This window comes from Saccopteryx leptura, chromosome 11 (genome assembly GCF_036850995.1).
Source record: "Saccopteryx leptura isolate mSacLep1 chromosome 11, mSacLep1_pri_phased_curated, whole genome shotgun sequence".
Classification (NCBI taxonomy): domain Eukaryota; kingdom Metazoa; phylum Chordata; class Mammalia; order Chiroptera; family Emballonuridae; genus Saccopteryx; species Saccopteryx leptura.
This window is the reverse complement of record NC_089513.1, coordinates 68,099,037-68,116,833: the sequence shown is the minus strand read 5'-3', so window position 1 is coordinate 68,116,833 and position 17,797 is coordinate 68,099,037. Positions and strand designations below refer to the sequence as shown.

The window sequence follows — 17,797 nt, the reverse complement described above, 5'->3', positions numbered from 1 at the left end:
TAAAGCACGAAGCTCTCGCCCGGGTCCCGCCCGGAAACAGCACAGAAGGTGCAAAGTTGCAGAAGCCGGGCAGGGAGAGGCGCGAACCCAACCCTCAGCTCAGGCCAGAGCCGGGGACTGCTTCCTACCGGAAATGACGCGACCTCAATCCCAGTTTGGCTCTCCCCAAACAAAAGGGATCTTGGGGCCCCGGGAGGAGCCTCAGTGGCACTGGAGAAGCCCCGCCTCCAGCGGGCGCGGATTGGTGCCTGGGCTGGAGAGACGAGGTGGCGATTGGCCCTGGTGAATGCCAGTGTCCCCGCCTGGCTGTTGAGGGGCGGGGCCTCGGAGGGCTGTGGATGGGAGCGGGTGGCGGAGGCGGCAGGGATCTGAGCCCGAGCGCCGGGAAAAGGTAGGAGCCGCTAAGGCTGGGGCTTGGCGGAGGTTGGGAGGCCGTGTTCCCGAGAGTAAAGCAAGGGTAGGACCACCGCGATCCTCCCGCCGCCGTCCCGACTGCCTCTCGCGCCCATCCCCGGAGGGGGCGGGGCCGTCCTCCACCTCCCGGTATTCCCCGAGGAGGCGGCTCCTCATCCTTCGAGGGTCCTCGCAGCTACTCATTGTCCCCGGCAATCCCAGCTCTGCAGAGGGGCTCCCCTCCTGACACGCCTCATTTAAAGGCCCCCTTCGCCCAGCGCCTCAACCTTGGGGAAGGGCGCGCCGGTTCCCATTCTCTAGGCTCTCGCCCCCACCCCACCCTCATTTTGTCCCCCCGGGAAGCTAGACATCCCTCCTTACACCTGCCTCCGCTTGCTAAGGTGGCACCAGAGTTGTTTTCATCCGTACGAAAAAAAATCAGTGTTTTCCAAAAAAGAGGGATGAGGCGAAGCAAAAATCAAAGCCCCGATCTAGCAGCCAGCTCCACGCACGAAGCGGCCTTCCCCCGACTCACTTCTTCCCATCCCCCATGCTCTGAGCCTCAGCCTTCCTCCTGAAGCCCCTCGGATCCTCTTTTCTCTCCTGGGGGTCGAGAGCTCACCTGCTGCGGGACTTTTTTAGACGCTGGAGAAAGGAGAAACAGTCACTCCCCACCCCCAGGTTCCCCTTTGTACCTTCCCTCTACTCTGTTCCTTGAGGGAGAATCCAACTTCTAAGGGTTTTTTGTTTTGTTTTGTTTTGTTTTTATGTTTGAGTTGCGTTATCTTTTTGCTTTTCAGCCTGTTTCTTCCCCGTAAACTTGATGAAAAACCATCCTCTCTATGTCACAGTGGGGCGGGGGGGGGGGGGGGGTGCGTGGATATCTGCAGAGGTGGCCTTGTGTGGGCAGGAGTGCAGTGTGTATTGTTTGACTGTCAGTGAACAGCGTGCTTTCCAGTGAACCAGTCTTGATGAGTAAATAAAGAGCATTAGATTGGAATGAGTATCTTCCCTGGTCTAAGCTGGGCTGGTGTGTTACTCAGGGAGACAGCAGTTAACCTTGAAGATATAGTTCTGTTGAAACAAAAGGCAGGAAGTGTTTGAAGAAAATAAAGGTTCAGTTGTCTAGGTTTATGATTAATCTGGTCCTGTGGCCTTTGGTTACTCTTATAGCACTATTAAGATGGGTTTTTACCCCCGTCAGGTAAAACAAATACATAGATGATGCCAGTGATTGATTTTACAAGACCAGTACAGTATCACCTACCAAAGTGTAGGGGATGAAAGGTAAGAGCACATTTTAAATCTCAGAGATAAGGATAAATAAAAACATAATTAACTCCAGCTATTCTCACACGTGGTTACTACCAACCAGTGTCTGTAGTGTGCTCAGAAAGGCTTTGGCAATTTTGGCCTAATGTTAATGCCATTGAATCCCCCAGTAATCATCTATTGCTAGCACTTCCATATATTAAAATTTGCCATGTTTTTAGCTTGTTTCTTTTGCTTTCACTCTATATAGTCCATCTTACTACTGTTACCTATAGCTCAAGCTAACAGCAATGAGATGCAGAGAGTTGGAAATCACAGAGGGTGATTAGAATGGCCGTCTTTTACCTTCCTGATTAAACTTTCTAAAGGTAGACGGAAGGTAATTAGTTTTGAATAGCTGGGTTCCAGGTTTGCAGCGCGCCACTGAGTGCTCACAGATCTGTTCAGTGATTGCTTCCAGACCTCCAATAAAAAAGCACAAAGAAGAAGCTGTGTGGAGGGTCCCTCCAGCACACTCAGAGTGTGCTTACTGGAGGGTAAGACACGGGCCCCCAGCAATAGCAGCAGAAAAAACAAAAAGCAGAACAGGAAATCCCAAAAAGATAGATCTTATTACATGAGCAGAGAACAGAAAATAAACTAAGGTAAGAGACTCAGGAAACCAAAGTAGTGGTAAATGCCAGGCCCTTAATGAGCAGAGAGGAAAAAGCAAATCATGCTCTTTGCTTATTTGGCATCATAGGCGAGACCAGTTTGATACACATTTGGGTCTTGGAAATCATTCCTTTAACTTTTTCAACACCTGTTCGGTCACAGTAGAAAGGCATTGTATGTCGAGGACTTGTATGTATATGTCTAATCCATCTCATTCAGTTATAAATTCCTTGAGAGCAGATAGTGCTATGTGGTTGTTTTTTGTTTTCTTTTGTTTTTCATCTTTGTACCTTTCACAGTACCTGGTATATAGTTTAACTTAGTGAGTGCTTTTTAAACTTAGTTTGAAGCTGTCACCTTAGGGTGGTTTAGAAAGAAAGGTAATGTACTGATAACATATGGCATGTCTTGTTAGAATGATAACCCACTTTTTGTCTTGATTTAACTTTATTTTCCCTATCTGTTGTCATGAGACTCCAGTATCTTAAGTGACTCTCAAATACTGAATTTCCTATGAGAAAATACCTGCTGGTTAGAGATAATTTCACTGTAATGAAATCTGAATCAGATACATTGAGATTTGTGCTCGTCCTTTTAGTATTTATTTTCCTAAGAATCTGACGCCAGAGGAAGGAATGAATGAATATAAGAGCACACTAGGAACTGATTGTTGATTTTTATTTGAGAATGGGTTCCAGGCCCAGGCCAGGTGGCTCAGCGGATAAAGCGTCATCTTGGTACACTGTGGTTGCAGATTGATCCGCAGGCAGGGCAGTAGGAGATGCAACTAATGAGTGCACAACTGTGGAACGAGTTGATGCTTCTCTCTCTTTCTTTTTCTATCAGTAGGAAAAAATTTTTTTTAAAGAATGGTTTCCACAAGTTACTGATCTACTTGGGATTTTAAATGGATTTTTAGTTGATTTAGTGCTTTTCTGAACCAGCTCTAAATACGTGAATGGGGCACAAACAGTATTGGGTCCCTGAATGGAGTCCTCTCCTGATCATGGTCGGCACATGCGCTCAGTCTAAGTGGGCTGTGTCTTGGCAGATGGTGGTTTGCAGAGCGCCCAGTGAACTTGCAGAACAGGATTGGGATGCTTGCCTTTTCTGAGCGTAGCAGAATGGTGTTTCCAGGGGTTGCCATTGAAATGGTGTTTGGTGGCATGAGATGAGAAGCAGTTTTCTTTCTAGAGGAAATTTGTCCAGTTTGTTGGTGGTTGACCTTAGAAATGGCTAGTCAGCCTGTTTCTAAAGGCCATGTTTTTCTTATTTCCTGAATGTTTGCTGCTAATAACTGAAAACCAAGTCTTCCTAATTTCAGTTCAAAGCATTTGAGTGAGAAAATGACATTTACTGTGAGGCTATAGTGTGTGATCACACCTCTGCCTCTTTCACTGTGGGAGCCAGAGTGACAGCAGTTTTCTGTCCTCACCATATCCCGGTTTCCTTAGCTGTGACATAGAAGATATATAGATATAGATAGAGGTACAGATGTATAGGCATAGATCTAGATACAGCTCACAAAGCTAGGTACCTAGCATGTAGGAAGCACTCGATAATTGGTAGGTATCGTTTCATTATTATTAGCACTTTGCATGCATGTTAAATAATTTAATATTAAATACTCCTTTACTTTAGCATTCTAGCAATGGTAAAGAATTAGTGTCTGATTTTAGTTACTGGTTGGTTTTGTTTTAAATTCTTCCATGTATAGCAAAGATTCTGAGGTAGAGGGAAACAAAGTTTGTACATATGTTATGATCTCATGTGTAATGCAAAGGTGTTTAGGAGCGTATGTGTCTGTCTTATAGTGTGTTAAATAATTTTGTCATGCAAATTATCCTCTTGCATTTTTTTGGCCTGGACAAAAAAAGGCAAGTGATTCAACCATCCAATGCCTTCTCTCTGAATTATCCTTATTCCACTCCAAACTCGACTGTCCTAAGTACCTCTGTCCTGAGTGTCTTATAAATGATTATATGGATACTGTGATACAGTACCTTCTGTGATTTAAGGGCTTTTCAATGGTAATTTTGATTAAAAGTGATTTTTGTCTTTTGAAGTCAGCTCCCCTGCTGCCCCAAATTAAGGAGCGATCATAGGAAAGACCGAGACTGGTGAGGAGAAACCACACTGGAGGAGTGGACCGTGGAGGTGGGGGAGGGAGAGAGGACTACAGGCTGGCACTAACGGGAAGAATGCAGGAGATGCTTCCTCCCAGCCAAGTGTTTCCCAGCTGTAGCTCAGGTGCAAAGCCAAAGCTCCCAATCCTTTGTGTCCTTTGCTGCTAAAGGGATCCTTTCCTTAACTGTGTCTGTTGTTACTGAGTTTAAAGACCATAACGCTTAATTGTTACGGAGTTTAATAGAAATCAGAAAAGAAGATGAGAGCACAGGATGAGGGAGTTTACAGACAAAAAAAAACTCCTGACCCTGAACCTGGGAGCATCTGCTGGGATCCTTTGTGGACAGCTGCTGGGGAAGGCTGGGCCGTGTGTGCGCTGGGTCTGCTGCCCTCAGAAGGTGAGAGCCCAGGAGGAGGAGAGCGGAAGGCAGGAGAAGCAGGGATGAATGATTTTAACAAGAGATGAGAACTGCCCTGGCCAGATAGCTCAGTTGGTTAGAGCATCGTCCCTAAGTGCAGAGGTTGCTGGTTCGATCCCGGGTTAGGGCACATATAGGAACAGATGGATGTTCCTGTCTCTCCTGTTCTATCCCTTTCTCTCTCTAAAGTCAATAAAAGTTATAAAGGAGAGAGAAAAGAGAGTAACTGACACTTAAGTTGTAAGAAAAAGACACACAACAGATTTTTTGGTGGGAGGGGGCTCTCTTGGATTCTTGCTAAGCTGCCCTTCTGCTGCAGCGGGTCTCAAAGGCGTGACGACCGAACCAACCTGGTTCTTAACGGTTTAATATTTGAGGACGCAAGAAATGATCTGGTCTACTGCTGTGGATTAGCTTCTTCCTGTTGCCTTCTGTTCTTAAATGGAAGGCCCAGAATGTTCTGGAAAGGTTCTACCCCTAAAGACTTCTCTATTTCTCAACCTTTAGCCTTCACCACACTGACCCAGAACACATTCCTCGTGGGGGCTGATAACTAACTGCCCCGTCAGCACGTCTCACTCCTAGGCCTCATTTCCCCCTGAGACCAGTTCCTTTTCCAACATCCCTGTTCTGTCAGTGGCATCATCATTTTAGTCACCAGCCTTAAAACCTCAGCTGATCTGGGATAATTCCCCCTCCTGCCTCCTTAAATGGAACCAGAAGCATATTGCTGCAAATTCTTTATAAAGCCTCTTGCATCCGTCATTCTTACTTCCACCATCCAGTTCACTCACTTTTGCTTCAAAAAAGTTTTCTCCCAACTGCCCCTTCTGCTTCCAGTTTGTCTTCAATACACTGTGTACCTCAAGCCTGAACCTTCCTAAAACTATGCCTTCATGGCCCTGGCCGGGTGGTCCAGTAGGTAGAGCATTATCCCAGCACACCGAGGTCGTGGGTTCAATCCTATGGTCAGAACAGTCGGTGAGTGCACAACTAAAGGAAACAATGGGTTGATGCCTCTCTCCATCTCTCTCCCTCTCTCTCCTTCCCCCCTTCTCTCTCTCTCTCAAATCAACAGGAAAATTAGAAGAAGAAAAAAACTATGCTTTCGTCATGATCGTCACCTGCTTGAATATGTTAGTGGTGACTCGTTTCCTAAAAGATAAAGCCCAGATTTGGTGGCTGTCGTCTTAGGTACCGTACTGTACATTTCTTTCCAACCAGCATGTTTTGAGTACCCCTTTGAACCACAGACGGCCAGTTGCTAAGTTTAATTAAGTTGAGTAAGACAGTATTTGTCTGGAAGAACAGTCAGGTGAGACAGAAGACAGGTATGTAAACAGATGAACTGATATAATAGAATGTGATAATACTCCTGGGTTATGAATATAGACAACTACCTATTATGTATATGAATATAGATACCTATGCATTTAACAGAATGTTAAAAAATAGCTGTGATATTTTTAGAAAACCCATTTCTCAGTCGTTACAAGTTAAAATTGTGACTTTATTAAAAGCTGGAAAAATTCAGTGGAAGCAAAGACATGCTTTGTGCCTATATGCTGAACTCACAAAAAGTTAGTCTAGTCATGCCCTGGCCAGGTTGCCCAGTTGGTTAAAGCATCGTCCTGATATGCCGAGGTGGTGGGTTCAATCCCAGGTCAGGACCCCTACAAGAACCAACCAGTGAATGCATAAATAACTGGAACAACAAATCAGTGTTTCTCTCTATCTCTGTCTTTCTCTCTTTGACTCTCTAAAATCAGTCAATAAATAAAAATTTAAAAAAACCAAAACAACAGGCCGAAGAAAACCCTTTCCTTTCCTTAAGCAGCGTCCAGATCCGCTGGCCCGAACAGGTGTGCGTGTCCCTCAGCCTGCCTTCCCGGAACTGGCCAGGCCGTCTCGTTCTTGGAGCTGTCACTTCAGGAGTGAACTTGTTTTGGTTTCAAAATTTGACACGTAAATGATAGGAAATGACGCCTCATTGGAAGAAGGAAAATTTCATTATCCTTGCAGGTGAAACCAAATGTATGCTCTCCAGAGAAAAGGAGTGGGAAAACTGACCAGTTTTCTCAGTGTCCTGTTAGAGGATCCAGCCCCGTTTTATAGATGGAGAACTTAGAGCTCCAAGGGTACGCAGAGCAGGGAACCACAAAGCAGCCGAGCCCGGATGCAGACCTCGGTCTGTCGGACTGCAGAGCCCAAGACAACGCTGCCTCCCCGAAGAATTACTGGCCCTGAGGAACCCTGGCGCAAGAGCACTTGCTAGGTCTGTTGTGGGTAATTTTCAACTGATACCCAAGTGTTAGACTTTTTTTTTTAATCAGTGATCTGGTTTAGAAGACAAACTTTAAAAAGCAAAACAGCATCATCAGTTATAATATTTGTTAGAATTTTGTGGAATTATTGGCAGTTCGGGAAGTCAGGTGAGGGGCACAGCCAAAGCGCAGACACCTGGATTGTTAGGGTTCCCCCTCCATCAATAGGCTCTTTTTCTTCCCTTGTTGGGATCCTGATGGAGTCAGTGTCATCCTACAGTAACATCTGAAGGAGTTCTATATCCCAGGCTGCCTCTCAAACTGTGGCCCATCCATCATTTTACTGGAAATAAAATGATGTTTTACATGTCATTGTTCCCTCCTTGTGGTACTTTACAAATCATTGCAGCATTATATCCAAAAAGCAAATATTTAGGGGAATGATGGACAGATAGATGACATGGACAGACTGACATATTCCAGTGAAATCATGTTATAATTTCATTTAAAGTAAATAAAGCCAACTGACAGATATACTTGAAATGACTCAGATTTCTGGTACTTTTCTGATGTTAAAAGATGTATCTTTTTTTATTTTAATGAAAACATTTATTAACATAAAAACTATTACTCATTTTCATTAACATACATTCCAGTAGCTTACCTAATGTAGTTCTTCTGGTTTGGTCTTGTCTCAGAGGAGAATGCTTGAAAGGGTGTAAACAGATATTCAGGTAGACAGACCTGTTTTTAATAGCGTTGTGTTAAATGTCCTCATTTTGGGGGAGAGATGTTTGAATGTTTGTTTATGGGCATGAGGCCACTTCCTCCTCTTCTTCAATATACATGTAAATCCTGTTGGCAACAAAGAGACAATGAGAAAAACAGATGTGCACACTTAGTGAGAGAAAGAGACAGACACACACACACACAGAGCTACACCAGGGATGCATGAGTCTTAAATCCGAGCCGAACAAAACAAACACCTGATATCCATCATGGTGTCCCAGAAAGTGGGTTAGACTGGATCTTAAAAAGACATGAGTGTTAGACCTAGTTTTACTATTTAACTGTAATCTTCAGAAAGTTAACTTAACTCTGGCCTCAATTTTCACCAGAAAAGGAGAGTGCGGAATTAGATGATTTCTGAGGCCCCTTGCAGCTTTGGGAATCACATGTGAGTTGTTTTTCCACCATGCAATTCCTAAGGGCATCAGATGTGAGCAGTGGTTACAAAGTAGCATGGCTTAGTAAGGAAGCCTCTGGAATCACATCACCTAGGTTCAAATCCCATTTCCATCACATTCCAGATGTGTAACTCTGAGCACATTCTTTAGCCTCTGTGCCTTAGTTTTCCCATCTTTAAAATGGGGATGATGAAGAAGAAGAATTCCTTGGTGGGAACCACCTAATGTGGTTGTGAGTATTAAATTAATGTACGGCAAGTACTTAGAACACTGCCAGGAACATACTAATGTGTATTTAGCTCAATAAATGTATATCTTTTTCATTATTACTATTATGCTTGAATTCTTAGAAAACTGTGCTATAAAATTATGAGGTGGTGGTAATTAACATTGATAAGCTCAAATATATCATTATTAATTACCACATTAAACATAAACCCAGAAAATCTGGTATCCTAGAATCTGTTTTGAATAGAGTACCATACTATATATTTGAATAGATGCCTGGAAGTATTTTAAATACCGACCTTAAAGAGTATCAGTTTTATCGCAGAACTGTTTCCTGAGGCTGACTCCAAAGTCTGTTCCAACAGCATCAGATAAACAAGCATCTCGGTCCCTTAACACTGTGGTAATTTCCTTATACATGCTCAATTCATATCATATTTCAGGATCCTGAAATTTACATTCTCTACAACCAACTGTTCCAGAGCCGTTCTGTTTTATAGAGTGCTATCTGTAGTGTAGCTGGGAACAGCAGACTAATAAGACAAAGCAAGATACTCTGAAATACACATTATGGCACGCTCATGGTACGGGGAAGGCTTGGGTCTAGTTGCTCCTAATAGTCTTTAAAAGCTGTAAATGGTTAGTTAGCATGTTACATCACAGAGTACCACAGAAGTACTCAGTGGCTTAAACAACAGAAATTATCTCCCAACCCTGGAGGAGAGAAGTCCAGAGTCTGTCAGCACGATTGTTTTCTTCTTAGGTCTCTGTCTTTGGCTTGTAGATAGCTGCATTCTCCCTGTCTTCACCTGGTCTTTTCCTGTCCCCTGTGTGTGTCCAAAGTTTCTATTATAAAGACACCAGTGGTATTAGATTAGGGCGCACCCTAATGACCTCATTTTCGCTTAAGTACCTCTTTACGGACCCTGTGTCCCAATGCAGTCACATTCTGCGGTGCTGGGGATTAGGTCTTCAACATGTTGTAACAAGTAGTCACATAAAGATCCAAATAGTCCAGTAATCTTTTACCTTCCACTGGAAGAAGATGGATTTGACATTTGTAGTAAAAGCTTGCACTACTTAGGATTGCAGAATTCAGCAAAATGAGGTTCGCTTTTATACGGTAGTTTTAGAACCTTTGTAAATAGTAATAGGGGAAACCGCTCCCTTTAGTAAGTGTACAGGAGATCTGCTTTCTTGATCAGAAAGTCTATTTCTGATACTCCTTTGACATGTTTTTCTTCCCCAGCCTGATCCTAAAATGCCACAAGTAGAATGAGAGAGACAGTTTAGAATCTTGTCACTCTTACCCTTCAATACATAAATAACCCTTCAGAAAAACAGGTTCCAGGGGGTGGGGAAATGTTTATCCCTTGAGATAGTCAAGGGAACATGTCCACACCTTCCACCCCCAAATGGGATGTTGCTTCGGGTCCATTTTTTAAAATAGCAGCGCATTTTTGTCCATATTTAGATTTAGTACTTATAAATGTGACATGTTTATTTTTTTAATATCATATATTCTGGGTTTCTAAGGAAGTATATTATCTAGTGGAAAGCTGTCACAAACACTTATTTTGTATGTTAGTGTGGCGCTTTGAGTCTTAAAGAATTAACGGGCCTCCTACATTTTAGTTTTGCTTATAAGTATGTGAAATAGTCTTCACATAATTGGAGCAAATTTGCTTTGTATCTTTGTTCCTATCTTATCACTGATACTAAAAACTTACTGAATGGCTTGCATCTCAGTCAGTTGTAGCTCAAGTATAAATTCCTTAAATCTGACGTCTGTGTATATTAATAAAGAAGTGCTTTTTAGCCAATTTTGCAAGAAAAATCTGCATAAAACACTGATTGCTTTTATATTAGCCAAGTTGATTTAATATACATATGCACATTTTTTTTGAGATGTCTCTATGCCTGGAACTACCTACGATATATTGGAAAATGTTATTTTCCCTCTTTAATGCCCCATGTCACCCTCCATTTAGACATAAAGCCTTTAGTTCCTCATGAAAACAAACACACACCCAGATACTAGGAGACAAACATCTTACTGGTACTCTACCCTGCCCTGCCCACTGCTTACATAGCTATAGAAGCTGTTTGGGGTGTTTCTTTTTCTGCCACCCAATTTGCTATGTGGTAAAAAGGCAACAAAACCTGCCATCCCATAGGATTAATTCAGAGGTCCAGAGCAAAATCCGGGACTTCCTCAAGAGGGAACAGGCATGGCCCGAGCCAGAGGGAGTGGAGCCTGGGCTGGCTCCAGAGAAGGGACGAGGTCCGAATAAAAAGAACCCAGGCCGAGCCGCAGCGACACGCTTCCATGGCAACGTCAGCACTGCCCATTAGAAGGTTCCTGGGGCCTGGGGGAGGTCGTATCCGTACCGGAACTCTTGTGACTGTTGGCGCACGAAATCTGGTGTAGGAGAGACCCGTGCTTGTGGCTGTTGGCCCCGGCTTGGTGGGAAGCAGTATCGAATAGACAAAAGGCTATGTTGGGCAAGCTCACGTTTGAAATCACTTATTGATAAGTTAAAAGAAGTTTCATACTTAGCTCATAAATAGGCTCATTTTCCAGGGTATTGAAATATATAATATATAACTTTGGTTTTTTATTATGTACTTACATGTATTTTTTTCATTGAGAAAACTATGAAGCTTAATATAGCTACAGCAAGCCGCATCACAATGTATATAATGTATCCAGACAGTGTGTCCACAAGTGGGCTCTATTTCAGATTTATAGGCTGTAGCATTCCTTCAACAGAAATATCTGTGTCTAAATTCTGAGGAAAGGGAAAGTTGGGTCTCAGATTCTAACGGAAGGAATGAGCTGAGCATCTGGCTAAAATGATCTGTCTGTCAGAGCTGCTTAATGGATGATGACAGTGACAAGTAACAGCTCATTTAGAAAATGAGAATGAGTCTGTAGACTGCAGGATAGCATGCCAAAAGTCTGGCAGTAATATTTCTGATAATGACTGTGGAGTTAGAAATGGCCTTCTTCTGAAAATCGTGGGCCACATAATTTATACATTGGGCAGACATTTTTGTTAGGGCCTATTTAGTGGTTTGTCTATATGCAGGCTCTTTGCTATTGTAACTGACTGCGCAACAAACGCACACTTCTCTCCTAAATGGAGAGACTCGGAATTAGGTTAACGGCTGGTTCTGGGTTGAAAGACACAGCATTTATTCCTGCAACATTCCTCCTTTGCCACCGTCCCTGTTTGACCGTCAGGTTTCGGCAACTCAAACAGGTTTTCAGGCCTGGTGCCTAAAAATACAAAGTATTTTACATTTATCAAGTAAAATTTAAAACCTATCTTTTTTTGTTAAGTTTGCTGAGTCTAACACACAGTTAGGACAACATAACGAACAGTATATATATAATTCAACATTGAATATTGGGAAATAAATGGGGAAAAGTAGACGCTTGGGATGAATACTCAGCCTTAAAGACCAAGTCAAGGTGGTAACAGGTTGATTTATTATTGATTGATTGGCAGGAGGTGAGGGAATGAGAATTTTTCTCACACGAATTGCGCAGTTTGAAAAATTCGGTTATACTTACATTACTTTTCTGAGTCCATTGTACAAAATTGATGGTGTGATTCAAGCAAATAGGCTTTGTCAACTCAGAGAGAAAGTCAGTGTCTTCTAGAGACATTCATAAGTTAGTCCTTGACGTGACAATGGACATCTTAAAGTAAAGATTCTGAAAGCTCTCACTTTTCCTAATTATAATTACAAAGAAGTCGGATGCCAGGTATTTCTCCTGTATTACTCAGCTTCAGCTTGAACAAGTGGCTGTTTTCTTCTTTGTTGTTTGAATCAACCTACAGCTGTCTGGCCTCATCAACATAGTGACAGGGTTGACTAGAAATTGTTCATAGTGTAGTTACACAGGCAATAAATTTCTTATTATTTTGCAGCCTTGGACACTTTTTCACCATGTGGACAGCATTTTAAATACATTTGTCAATTTTCGCAAATTTTAACTGAAGAAGACTTTGAGTTATACCCGAGGACTAAAGTGTGACTGCCAATTATCAGGTCAGTATCCCCCCATTCCCACCCCACCCCCATCTCCAGCACTGTCCCTGCCATCCTAAAGCATAACATAATTTTACTATCTTTCATTTATATTTCAGGCAAAAATGTCTTGCAATATCCTGTGTATTGAGATTAGATTCAAATGTATAGAAAAGCAAAGACCTGCTAAATTTTAACATTTATAAAGAACAGTTATTGGAATAAGCAAAACCAGATCTGGTGGTTTGTGAATTACTGCAGAGATGTGGCCCCTTTCCCCCTCCCGTGTCTTATTTGTATTGTGTTCACTCCATGCAGACACCAGGCTAAATGGAGTGGTAGCTATTAGCAGAGTGTTCCAGATAGAATTTGTGTGCAGGAGCGATTCACAAATGCAGAGCTAACAGGACTATTGCTCTTTACATCAGTGGTCCCCAACATTTTTTGGGCCACGGACTGGTTTAATGTCAAAATATTTTCACTAGCCCTGGCCGGTTGGCTCAGTGGTAGAGTGTCGGCCTGGCGTGCAGAAGTCCCGGGTTCGATTCCCGGCCAGGGCACACAGGAGAAGCGCCCATCTGCTTCTCCACCCCTCCCCCTCTCCTTCCTCTCTGTCTCTCTCTTCCCCTCCCGCAGCGAGGCTGCATTGGAGCAAAGATGGCCCGGGCGCTGGGGGTGGCTCCTTGGCCTCTGCCCCAGGTGCTAAAGTGGCTCTGGTCGCAACAGAGCGATGCCCCGGAGGGGCAGAGCATCGCCCCCTGGTGGGCAGAGCGTAGCCCCCTGGTGGGCGTGCCGGGTGGATCCTGGTCGGGTGCATGCAGGAGTCTGTCTGACTGTTTATCCCCATTTCCAGCTTCAGAAAAATACAAAAAAAAAAAATATTTTCATGGACCGGCCTTTAGGGTGGGACAGATAAATGTATCACGTGACCAAGACAAGTGTCAAGACTCTAAGACTCACAAGAGTGAGTCTTAGACGGATGTAACAGAGGGAATCTGGTCATTTTTTAAAAATAAACATCGTTCAGACTTAAATATAAATAAAACGGAAATAATGTAAGTTATTTATTCTTTCTCTGCGGACCAGTACCAAATGGCCCACGGACTGGTACCGGTCCGCGGCCTGGGGGTTGGGGACCACTGCTTTATGTCATTGACAAAGTAGACTTATTTTTTTTCCTTGCTGAGGCTGAACTGCTTTATAATCAAAGTGACTGTAAAGAGTGTGTCACATTTATTCTTGTGAGGGTAAATATTTATCACAACAGATGAAAAACTTGGATTTAGTTCTAATCTGTCTTAGTTCTTTATATATTTTATGTATGCTGCTCCCAAAAATTAGGGAATATTTCCAAATGAATATGAAGTGATAAGAAAAAGAAACATTTGATTTTTCTTTTATTAAACAAGAACATCAGAAAAGCAAACGACAAGTCAAAGAAAGTTTGATTATGCAAATGAGATGCAAAACCAACTGTTATTTCATTGATGAAAATGCACTGTACAAAAGGCTGAAAGTACTGGAGTATCTGCACGATCCCTGATCCCCTGATTTTTGTGAGCAGTTTATATGTAATCCCTTATTTAATTGGGTTCTTTAACAAATAGTTGTGGATTCTCACCATAGATGGTTAGAAGGGGCCTGAGCAGGACGTTAGAGGTGGTCCGCTGTCTAATTGAGCAGAGCCGGGGCAGCTGGAGCAGCCCAGCTGAGGCGGAAGTTCTGCACCCCTTGCTCCCAGTCTGTCGTCGTCCGTCCCCACTGCTCTGTCAGCCTCAGTTTTGGATGGCTACGTGAGAGTATTTAAGGACTGTAAGGATATTGAGGAGAACAGTAATACGTGAGAACGCTATCATTTTTAGCTCTATTCCTGTATCCCCACCTTGGTGCTTATAGGCCAGTTGACTTGAGTGCAGTTGGTATTTATGGAGTCCCTTTAGCATGTCTGTTATCCTGGTTCACATTGGGGGAGGGGAGAGAAATAGAATAAAATGATTGCGGTTTTCCTTGGTCTTATAATCTGTCTGAGAGATAAAAAAGTGAAACCATCAGGAAAGAGGGAATCTGTCAAACAACTGACTCAACTGAGAGTTCCATTCTTCACCGTGCTTCAGGGCGGAATCACCCTTTTCTTCTCCCACATAAGGGCTGCCAAAGGTATTTCTGAAGTCATTGATCGAGGCTGCCCCCAATTTTGGTAATACCTTTCTTTGAATTCCTTTGGGGAATGAGAGAGGACAGGACAGTAGTTACTAATAATTAAACCACTGTTCAGTGTGTGTCAGGCACTTGGCAGTATGTTTGACATTAAGTCAATCTGCGCAGTCACTGTGAGTTCAAGACCATCACCCCCCTTTCACGGATAAGAAAACGGATAATCAGAAAACTTGCCCAGAGTTCCACAGCCGGGAAAGTGCAGAGCGGCCTCGGTCTGGCTGCAACGCCGCCCGCTCTTTCCAACATTCCGGCTTATGTTACGTTTAGCTTTAGCGGGTTTGGTTTTTGGGGTTTAAAATTCTTTTTTATTAGTTTTTATTTTAAAAAGAACCGCTGTAAGAGATCTCTCTAACACAGATGTGAGAATCACTCATTAGTCACTAAAAGTCACTAGTTAGAAAGTTAGCACTTGAAAGCTGAGTTACTTTGAACATATTTTTACCATGTGGCAAAGGATTTGTACTGTATGTCCCAGAACACAAGCTCACAACACAGTGGAGTGAGTTTTCTCTGTGTTTTCCTTCACCTGATGGCAGCAGCTCTGGGAAGAATCAATGAGTCTTTTGTGTGCCTCCTAAAATGTAATGTGCTCACAAGAGTTGGGAATTACTGGAGGGTGTGTGAACTAGTCCTGTGTGATTCACACTATAGAAAATTATATGAGAGTGGCAATTTGAAAGTAAAAAGTGGGAAAGAGAAATTAGTATTTACTCTACTTTGGAAATTATAAAATGTATTTTACCATAAATGTTGGTCGGAAGACCCTACGATAGCCATCTAATTGCTATCTACGTGTGCTTTGTGAGAAATTAATCTCATGGAAAAAAGAGTTTGTGCCGTGAAATTTGCCATGTAACATATTTCAAAAGATGTAAAGCCTTGTAGAAATGTGAACTTAATTGGCCAGCCTACTGAATGTATTGCACTTAAGATGTTTAAAAAATAATTTTTAAAAAGTCATTTAAAATTATTTTTGCATATGGTTGCATTTAAATCTTATTTTGCTATAGGAAATATAAATACTGTGCTAGATTTTCTCTGAAAATAGACAATTTAAAAGAAAAATTTCTCCCATACTCCCACCAAACATTATCTTTGCTCAAATTTCATTTCAGTCAGTTTCAGAAGGATGCTAGAATGTTTTATATACAGTTTTTGAATGGTTATCTAAAGGTGGGAAATCTTTTTATGGTGTGAAAATCTTTGGTGAAATTCTATTCACTGTAACATAATTTTTCCTGAATTTCTAGTGAAAAAAATTAGTGATTAATTCATCTTGAGATCTAAGACATTTGTAAATATGCTCAGGGAAAAAATGATAAAAATTGATCTTTGTGGCCTGACCTGTGGTGGCGCAGTGGGTTAAGTGTTGACCTGGAATGCTGAGGTTGCTGGTTCAAAACCCTGGGCTTGCCTGGTCAAGGCACATATGGGAGTTGATGCTTTCTGCTCCTCCCCCCTTCTCTCTCTCTCTCTCTCTTTCTCTCTCTCTCTCTCTCTCTCTTTCTGTCTTCTCTCTCTAAAATGAATAAATAAAATCTAAAAAAAAATAAAGTTTAAAAAATTGATCTTTGTGAGTAGTAATAAAATCAATAAAGTGAATTTTATTTTTCTTACTGTTCAGTTTGTGATTATTTAATTGTAATCATTTCCTTTCTTAAAGCTTTTTATATAGTAATTGTTGCTCTTTCTTGTCTGTCTCAACTTGTTTTTCTCTTATAAAATCAAATTCACTCTGTTTTCAGAGATTGTCTCATCTCTGTCTCTGCTTTAGGCTTTCAGGATGAATCTGGAAAAACTCAGCAAGCCTGAACTGCTAACACTATTCAGTATTCTTGAAGGAGAACTTGAAGCCAGGGACCTTGTTATTGAAGCTTTAAAGGTATGTTAAAAAGAAAAAGAGATGTCGTCGAATGTTTGGAAAGCTGTTTCATTGGTCATAATTTGTTTAACCAGGACATTTCTGTAGCCCTGTGGAAGTTAGAGGCCTAAGCATACTTACTGATATTTGGAGCGGCTGCCACATATGTGGTGTGATTTTAGGGACACTCATGAAGCCTTTCTGTCCCCCAAATAGCTCCTTTAGTCTCTCTACCTGATGTCTGGACCTTGAACTTTATTCTGTAGCAGTGATATGAGCTGTGTTTGAATACCATCCTCTTGATAACTTGATGAGACCTGCTTCCTAAAACAATGTCTATACACCCATGTACCACACAGTTCAGGATATAATATCTGCAAGATCAAGGACCCCATGAAGACCATCCATGGATTCTCTAGACCCAGATTAAGAATTCTTTTGTCTCAGTATTTGATACCCATTAAAATATAAGGTGTGGAGGAGGAGTGTTAACTGTACTTTGCACACAGTTTTGTTATAAATCTGAAACTTCTCTAAAAGATGAAGTCTTAATTAAAAAAATAAAGAATTCAAAGGGGGCCCTGACCTGTGGTGGCGCAGTGGGTGGACCCTTGACCTGGAATTCTGGATCACCAGTTCGAAACCCTGGGTTTCCCCAGTCGAGACACATGCGAGAAACAGCCACTATGAGCCGATGATTCCTGTTTCCCCACGTACACACACACGCCCTTCTCTCTCTCTCTTCGCCCTCTAAGATCAATAAATAAAATCTTTAAAAAAAAATACAAAGTGGGGGTAACTCGTTCCAAGTATCACAAGTTTTCACACCGTGGTAAGGATGGTTCCCAGTCTGTGGGGAGGGAGAGAGGAGATGTCTGTGTGCCACAAGGTGGGGGAATGGCCAGAGAGGGTGAGACTTGAGTGTGCTGAAGAAAGTCATCCCAGCAAAGTGTAACTGAGTCTAAGGAGATTGTTACAGTTTAAAATTATAGTGATAGGTAATACTGCTGGACGTCTCAAAGTTTATTAAGTTTATGGAGTGCTTTACCATTTTAAATTACCCTCGCTCTTTATATTAAATAGTATTATATCAATAGCGTATATGTTCATATGAAGCTCCTTTGCTGAAGGTTT

General features: G+C 42.2%; 1 protein-coding gene across 2 annotated transcripts in view; it reads left to right on the top strand.

Moving 5' to 3' along the window:
- The first annotated feature begins 327 nt into the window (after positions 1-327).
- Positions 328-17,797, top strand: part of CTTNBP2NL (CTTNBP2 N-terminal like) — a 51,737-nt gene continuing 34,267 nt past the window's right edge. Inside the window, exons 1-4 of one of the 2 annotated variants that reach the window (XM_066352859.1) lie at positions 359-391; positions 1,598-1,680; positions 12,486-12,606; positions 16,577-16,684. In XM_066352859.1, the coding sequence (XP_066208956.1) occupies positions 16,586-16,684 (99 nt within the window). In that variant the 5' untranslated portion in view covers positions 359-391; positions 1,598-1,680; positions 12,486-12,606; positions 16,577-16,585. Of the gene's footprint in view, positions 392-1,597; positions 1,681-12,485; positions 12,607-16,576; positions 16,685-17,797 lie in introns of both variants that reach the window. The other variant, XM_066352858.1, reaches the window with a different exon arrangement.